This window comes from Sapajus apella, unplaced genomic scaffold, assembly GCF_009761245.1.
Source record: "Sapajus apella isolate SASKATOON/1434 unplaced genomic scaffold, GSC_monkey_1.0 scaffold3437, whole genome shotgun sequence".
Lineage (NCBI taxonomy): Eukaryota > Metazoa > Chordata > Mammalia > Primates > Cebidae > Sapajus > Sapajus apella.
The window spans coordinates 1-7,282 of NW_022440363.1; the positions used below are offsets into that span (position 1 = coordinate 1).

Below are 7,282 nucleotides of genomic sequence, written 5' to 3' on the forward strand. Positions count from 1 at the left end.
GGGGCTGGGGGCACCAGGCTGGGAGGGGGCTGAAGGCACCAGGCTGGAGGGGCTGGGGGCACCAGGCTGGGAGGGGCTGGGGGCTGCTTGTCTGTGCCCTTCTAGATCAGGGTGCTCTGCTGGTGGTGTGAGAGCCTGGGAGAGCGGCAGACTCCCTGTTGGGAGTCCTGCAGGTGAGGCCTGGGGTGGTGGCTCTGGCTGTCCCAGACCTTGAGAAGCTGGGATTTCATGAGTCTGGGGGTCCCTCTGTGTCCACATCCCACAACACCGTGGGGGCTGCCTGTCAGGTGCCAGGCCAGGCTGGGCACTCACTCCTCCCAGACTGAGCTTGAACAGTGGCAATGACCATGGTCACTCCTATAAACCCAGGCTCCATGCCTGGGGCCCAAGAGTGAGGCCTGGGGACTGGGGAGTCCCAGAACCCCCAGGGGGATGCACCTGGGTGGCCTTTCCCTGCCCCCTCCCCCACCTCCATCATCTGCTCCCTGCTGGGCAAGGCTGGGGTGTGTGGCCTGGAGCTGGCCAAGGTTCTGCCTCACCAGGGCCGCTGGGCAGGCCATGATGTCGAGGAGACCTGGGGCGCCACCCACCACTCACCTCCCTCCTGCACCCTCTGGCCCGGGCTGGAGGTGGCGTGGGCCTGGCACGCAGCGCAGTGGTCCCCATCCCGGAGGACGCAGAAGTGGCCTGGGCCGCAGCTGCACAGGGTGTTCTCTGTCCTGGAGCAGTTCCGGGTGGCGAGCAGGCCCATGGCTAGGGTCCAAGAAGGGGAGCTGAGAGCAGCCGCTGGGCTGGGAGGCTGTGCTGATGCCCCGTCCTGGACACGGTGTGCAGAGGCCGGTACTGCTGCCTGGGTCCCCTGCCGGGCTGCACCTCTGGCTCAACCAATGAGGTGCCTGGCATGGAGGACCTGAGGCCCGGAGGGGCACCAAGGGACAGCTGAGCTGTGTGTGGGATGAGGGCCTGTGGGACGGTCCTGTGAGGGTCTCACTGATGGGAGCCAGGCCTTATGGAGAAGCCAGCCTTCTGCCCAGATGGTCAGGACATGGAGCTTCCACTGCTAGTCCTGGGGCAGGGTCTCTCAGGCAGGTCTTCGCCCTATGTGCCCACCCTGGACACTCAGCCCTCAGACAGGCTTCCCATCTGTGCAAACCAGCCAGGTAGGGTGAGAGCCCCCTTCTTCAGGTGCTGCTGGAGGTGGGGTACCAGCCCCAGCCCTGGGACCCTCCTGAGGGCAGCCTCACCGGCACGCTGTACCCCCGGATTCTCAGCCCAATCAGACAGGTACTTTCACAAGAGGGGAGGGCACTGGACTGGGCATGCAGGTTGAGGTGTGAACCCCAAATCCCATGCATAAGCCTTCAAAGCACTCCAGCTGCTGTTCTGTTCACAGCTAGCCCAGCTACTGGTGCCTCCCTGCAGGCCCAGGCCCTGCCGCAGCCGCAGTCCTGCCTGGCCTGGCGAGCACCTGCTGTGCTGAGCCTGGCTCGAGGCTCTGACGGGACAGAGCCGCTGGCGGCATGGCTGGGCTCTGCGCTCCAACTCAAAGGCATGCCCCTGGGTCTGGTTCCCCTGTCTGCCTCCACCCAGGCGGGCACCAGCCTCCAGGTGGCCCCCTCCCCTGGGGTCATGTGGGAACCCAATTTCTGGAGGAGAAAGCGACAAAGAGCCCTGTGGGGAAGCAGCAGGTCCCAGCGCCCTCCAGAGAGCCCCAGCACTGGCCCAGTCCACTTTCCAGCTAGGGACACGGGCACAGGAGAGGTCTGGGCACCCACCCAGGGCACCGGAGGAGCCAAGGTTCAGGGCTAACGGTCAGGCGCTGAGCTCAGGACAGCCCACCTGACAAAGTGAGCGGTGGGGGCACGGCCCCCTTGTGATGAGGCAGAGGTGGGTGGAGGCTGGTGCTGGCCTGAAGGCGTCCCCTGCAGGGCGCACCCATGGAGATGGGGGCAGGACCTGGCCTGGGGCAGCCGGGGCCTCCAGGGAGACTGTGGTCATGGCGAGAGGGTGCGGGTCATACAGGCTGCCGGAGCGGAGGCTGGGCCGGCTGTGTCGGCCTCTTACCTGGGTCACACATTTGGCACTTCAGACACTTGCTCAGGCCATTGAGGTGGGCAATGTAGGTCCCTGGAGGGCAGGGTTCACACACTGTGCCTGTCAGCTCCCCGCAGACCTGCTTCACGCGGTAACCTGCCGCCCAGAGGGTGGGAACTTGGCGGGGCTGTGGGAGACCCCTGCGGGAGCCCACCCATCATGAATGCCCGTGCCCAGAGGCTGAGCCGGGGGGCACCAGCTAAGAGGACTCGAATGGCCCATGAGCTGTTCCCTGAGGGACACAGCAGCCCCAGCTGCCTTCCATGAGCAGAGCTGCTCTGGGGAGAATCAGAAAGTTCTGGAAGCATGTGGGGCCTCCTGGGACACCTGGCCCAGCTCTGGTATGTCCCCCCCACCCCAGAGCCCATGTCTCTGGTCAAGATGGGCCGGCCACGTCCTTCAGACCCACCCCTGTGCGGCGTGGCTGTGCGAGTCTCCCAGGGTGAGGCGCCCAAGCTGCTGCCCTGGGGCTCCCGCCCTCCCTGTGTGTGCAGCTGGGCCCGGGGTTTCACTGCACCATGGCTGTGTGAGCAGAGAACACGGGGTGTCCAGGGCAGGGAGGGGCACAAGTGTCTGCCCTCGGCCCACGAACCAGCCCACCGGGGGCTGCGCTTACCTGGGCTGCACTTGGGGCAGCACTCGGTGCCCACCGGGTACTCGTCCTCTTTGCAGGAGGGCAGAGCTGGGGCGCAGCAGGGGGCTCCCAGGAAGGTGAGATACAACACCTAAGGGTGCCAGAACAGGCGGTGGGAGATGTTTGGCCCCACCCTGAGCCTCCCCCTGTGCACTGGGAGGGTGGCAGTGTCTGGTAGAAGGGACAGCAGCGGGCCCCAGGCCAGGCTCAGGCAACAACCGTGCCCCCCCTGCAGCCTGGGGTCCGGTGAGGACCGCCCCTCCACCAGCCTTGATTCCCCTGCCTGGCAGTGTGGCACCCTGGGAACTGACACTTGGCCCTCTCCAGGGCCCCCAACCCCACACCTGGGAGCCCCGAGCCCTCTGACAGACCACCTGTCGGCCCCTGTGCTGGTCTAGGCTGGACCTGCTGACCCCTGTCAAGCCAGCAGGGCAGCCAGAGACGGCCCCCGGGGCTCACAAGCCAGATAGTGGGTGACAGGCTGGCCAGGGCCACACTCGGGAGGCAGCTCTGCCGTGGCCTCGTTCCTGGGCTGGCTGATGGGTAGTCGGGGCCCCTGATGGGGGAAGCGGTTGGACAGGCAGGAGCGCCACACAGGCACGGAGGGTATCCCCACCCGGGCCCAGCCCCCTGCTGCACAAACACTGATCTTGTCACCTGTCACCAAGGTCAGCGCTGCTGGGGAGTTGGGTCATCTGCTCCAGGCCCGCCAAGAGACACCCAGCCCCCCAAAGTGCCCACATCCTGCCAAACAGGCTCCCCAGCTGCCCGTGGATGGAGCGTTGAGAGGGGGACACACAGGAGGAGGCCTGTGGGGGGGCTGTGGCTCTGCTTCTCTCCCCCTGTGCTGAGCCCAGTGCTGGCGGTCTGGGTCAGCCGGAGAGCCCGGGCAGCAGGGGACGGGCTGAACGAGGGACCCAGCCACAGCCAGGACGGGGGCGGTGGGGGCAGGGAAAGGAGCTCTCTGAGAGGCCCTGGGGTCAGAACCAGTATCTGGGAACCAACGGGGAAGAGGCGTGGGGGCTCACCAGCCTTAAGAGGTCGGCTTTGGGGGCTGGTCTCCAGGGAGGAGGCGCCATGTGCCTCGGCTCAGGCCAGCAGTCCAGGAACCCGGCCCGTGGGACGACCTCCGGCAGAGGAGCTCGGTGCCATTGCCGCGCCTAACAGCTCAAAGAGAAAGAGAAAGAGAAACAGAAACCATCGTGTGAGAGGCTGTGCCTCAATCCGAGACTCCGAGAGGCGGGAGCGCTTGGGGGGGTGTCTGGGAGGAGAGGGAGGCTCAGGCCTGCTGGGTGAGGCAGCGGGGGACAGGTGGGCCTGCGGGGACAGGAGCTGTCCAGGCAGAGCCTAGGGAAGGGCAGGTATGGAGGAGGCGCCCATGGGAGCGGCGAGTGCCCCCCTGCACCGGTTCAGTCCCCTCTGGGTTTCCTGTAGACGGGGAGCCCCAAAAAGTGCATTTCCCACCTCACTCATACACGCAGGGACCCCGAGGTGCTGACTGACATTTTTGCCGAATAAAGGGGCCCTGTGGGTTTCCTGTTCCCATCTCAGCTCTGCCCAAGAGCCTAAACTTCCCTTCCGAATAAAAACCGCCATAGTGCTGTCTGACCAGTTTCGGTCACATGCCCGCCAGCCCTTCGTCCCGTGACGTGACGGGAGGAGGGTGGGAAAGACCCAGAGCCCCCACCTGCCCCCTGGGAGGGGAGGGGGCAGCTCTTGCCCCCCCTGCAGAGATGCTGCGTGCACTACAAAGGCTGCCGGCCTTGCCAGGTCTCCCTGTGGACCCTGCTCAGCCTCCCTGCGGCTGAGGTCCCGCTGGGCTTCCCTGCCCCGCAGAGCCTGGTGCTGGGGAGACCTCTGCACAGAGGCGGCCACAGCCCCAGGCCTCAAGGCAGGTACCAGCGAGTCCCTTGTGACTGCCTGCTCCCCGCACCGCATGGAGCCCTGTGACCCATGTGACGGCACCAGGGCTCCTGAGGCCCCTTTCTGCTGCTGGGCGTGGTGCAGCCAATGGAGGCCCAGGTCCATCACGCGCCACCCGTGCTTGCCCAGGTACGTCCCATTTGCCCCGTCAGTGCCTGCTCCACACAGGAGCCGCCACCTCCAGCAAGCCCATCTGCCAGACGCCTGGCCCAGGACTGCCCCGAGCCCCTCCTGGTCCTGACTTTGGCCCGGGGACCACCTTCCAGGGTCCAGCCCCAGCTTCAGGGGACTCAGTGGTGTCTGGTGGAAAGGAGCTTGGGGATGGCCCCACTCTCATCTACAGGAGAGCTGGCAGGGTAGCCAGTCACAGGAAGCTGTGGCGGGAGCTGGGAGGTCCGCACCCCGACTAGAAAGTGCGTGGCCCGAAGGCTGGGGCCCTAGGGGCTCGTCCCAGGCTGCCTGATTGGGTGGCACTGGCCACAGCCAGCAAGGGGAGGGCCCCTTCACAGCCTAATTGCAATCCCTGGTGCCCTGGGGGAAGGCCTGGGCACTGCAGAGGGACCAGGCAGGGTGTTGGTAGGCAGGCTGGGGTGGGTGGCACCGTGCTGCGGGGCCAAGCGTCCGAGTGCCAGAGGCAGGTGCACTGCTGGCTGCCATCCCGGTGGACGAGCCCAGCCCTGGCCCCAATGCTCGGCAGCAGGGTGGCGGACCAGGCTGTGCCCGGTAGAGGAGAAGCCCCGAGAGGCACCCAGGAGCACAGACTCCACCCCACAGCTGGAGCCTGGGAGAGGGGACCCTGTCTGCTGCTTCCAGGGTGCGCTCACACTCCTGGCCCTCAGTGCCCCTGCCAGATGCCCCCCACAGGCAGAGAACCCCCCCAGCCCACAGAGCCACATGGCGCTCCAAGGCAGAAGGGGTCCCTTGTACCTTCCACCCCCGGACACCCTAGTGCTACTGTAGATACCCCAGCAGCTCCTGGGGGCCTTGGAGTGCATGGGGGCTCCCTCCCCAACTGCCCACAAACACCCAGCACTCAAGGGCACGCCTGAGGGCAGGAAAGCAGGAGTCCTGGACAGTCACAGCGTCTACACCTGCTGGTACAGGCTTCCGACCCCACCCCCTCAGACTCAGCCTCAAGAGATACCTCATGCACTCCATCCTGGGAAGGAGGGAAACTGAGGCATCGCAAGAAACAAGGCTGACATAGGCATCAGTGAGACTCGGCCCTCCTGCCTCTTCCTCAGTGCCCCTCCTACCCTGATTTCAGCCTCCCTGAGACTGAACGCCAAGGCCCCGAGCCTGGCACAGGGTCCCAGGTGCCCATGTTCTCACTTCTCTGTGGTCTGCACCCCTTCCCTGGAAGGCAGACTCCAGGGGCCCAGGGTGTTGCCTCCCGGGCAGCAGGAAGAAAGGTCCTGGGCTCCTGACCTACCACTCAGCACCCCCGCTAAGTGCAGCACTCGCTCCTTCATTCATTCAGCGCGGGCTCTCCTGGCACCAGCCAGCAGCGCCCAGGCCCCTTCCAGGGCAACAGGGTCATCAGGGAGGAAATGAGGGAGCCCAGGGAGGCCAGAGTCGGGGCCCTTCCCAGCCCCCAGCCGTCCCCACTGCCGAGGTTGCCTGCAGGGTATCACCCCCTCACCCCCAGGTCCCCCAGAACCAGCAGGGAGAGGGAAGCAAGCGAGCCCCCAGCCCCATGCCTGCTCTCTCGGGAACTCCCCAGAACCAACACTCCCAGGTGGCCCAGGCCTCTCCTCCCTACACCAGGGACACGGGGCCCCTGTCACAGCCAGGGCCTGAGCCCAGAGACCCAGGGATCCCACTGAGAGCCTCCTCTCCACGCACTCAGGGCCAGAGGCCAGGCAGGGGATTTAGAGGGCATTCTGTGCACACCAGCCCCCAGGGCAGATGGGGAAACTAGGCTGAGATGGGTCAGTGTCACAGACATAAAACACAGACCCTCACCCCCAGGCTGGGCCTCCCCACACCACTCTGCAACAGTGCAGGAGCCCCAGGCCCCCAAGTCCAGCACCCATCACCCCACTGCCCTCTGTGAGGCCCTCCACCCAGCCTGACCTGGGTCTCCATGGAGCCCCACAGGATCAGCCCCACACCCCAACCTCCCAGCAGGACCGCCTCCAGGGGACTGTCCGAGAATCCCCAAAGATACTTCCCCTTTCTCTTGATGGGAACAGCTGGGCACGGAGGGTGAGAGAGGGGCTGTGGGCACCCGAGGGCCGGAGCCCCACCCTTGGGGATGGAGGGCAGGGTCCCGAGGCCCAGCTAAGGGCTCCCCCTCCACTCCTCGGCCTTCAAGGCCGGCCTGTGCCTGCCCTGCTCCCTGCCAGTGCAGGCCAGGCAGGGGGCTGAGGCCGAGGCCTGGTCACTGCCCTCCTGGTCACAGTCTGTGACAGATTCCAGTCTAGAAGCCAAACATCTAGAGTCGTGTGGCGTGGACACTCACAGGGGCTGCCAGGCCACGAGGGGCTCTGAGGGATGAAGAGGAGCCCTCGGGGAATGAGGTGGGAAGAGCCCTCTCTGAGAGACACAGGGCCAGCCATGGCACAGCGGGGGGGGGAGAGACACAGAGAGAGAGAGAGAGAGAGAGAGAGAGAGAGGGACAGAGAGAGA

General features: G+C 65.9%; 1 protein-coding gene across 3 annotated transcripts; it reads right to left on the reverse strand.

The window, feature by feature from the left end:
* Positions 1-40: 40 nt before the first annotated feature.
* On the reverse strand, positions 41-5,245 carry LOC116547514 (tumor necrosis factor receptor superfamily member 14-like). Of its 3 annotated transcripts, none has more exons than XM_032273456.1 (5): positions 4,193-4,489; positions 3,757-3,888; positions 2,711-2,819; positions 2,065-2,190; positions 41-753 (listed from the first exon to the last, which is right to left on the reverse strand). In XM_032273456.1, exons 1-5 carry the CDS (start codon positions 4,322-4,324, stop codon positions 536-538), a joined length of 717 nt encoding a protein of 238 aa, XP_032129347.1. In that variant the 5' UTR covers positions 4,325-4,489; the 3' UTR covers positions 41-535. The 3 variants fall into 3 exon arrangements, with proteins under 3 accessions (XP_032129347.1, XP_032129349.1, XP_032129346.1); XM_032273458.1 differs by lacking the exon at positions 41-753 and adding an exon at positions 760-1,646 and having other exon boundaries at positions 4,204-5,245; XM_032273455.1 differs by lacking the exon at positions 41-753 and adding an exon at positions 760-1,646 and having other exon boundaries at positions 4,193-5,244.
* Between the last annotated feature and the right edge of the window lie 2,037 nt (positions 5,246-7,282).

Bases quoted from the DNA above. Each gene is read 5' to 3' on its own strand.
- LOC116547514 (XM_032273455.1), bottom strand. From the start codon at position 4,756: ATGGACCTGGGCCTCCATTGGCTGCACCACGCCCAGCAGCAGAAAGGG. The intron at 3,889-4,192 runs GTGGGAAATGCA...TTGAGCTGTTAG, and splicing joins TCCCTGCGTGTATGAGTGAG to GCGCGGCAATGGCACCGAGC. The intron at 2,191-2,710 runs GTAAGCGCAGCC...TCTGGGCGGCAG, and splicing joins CTGCCCCAAGTGCAGCCCAG to GTTACCGCGTGAAGCAGGTC.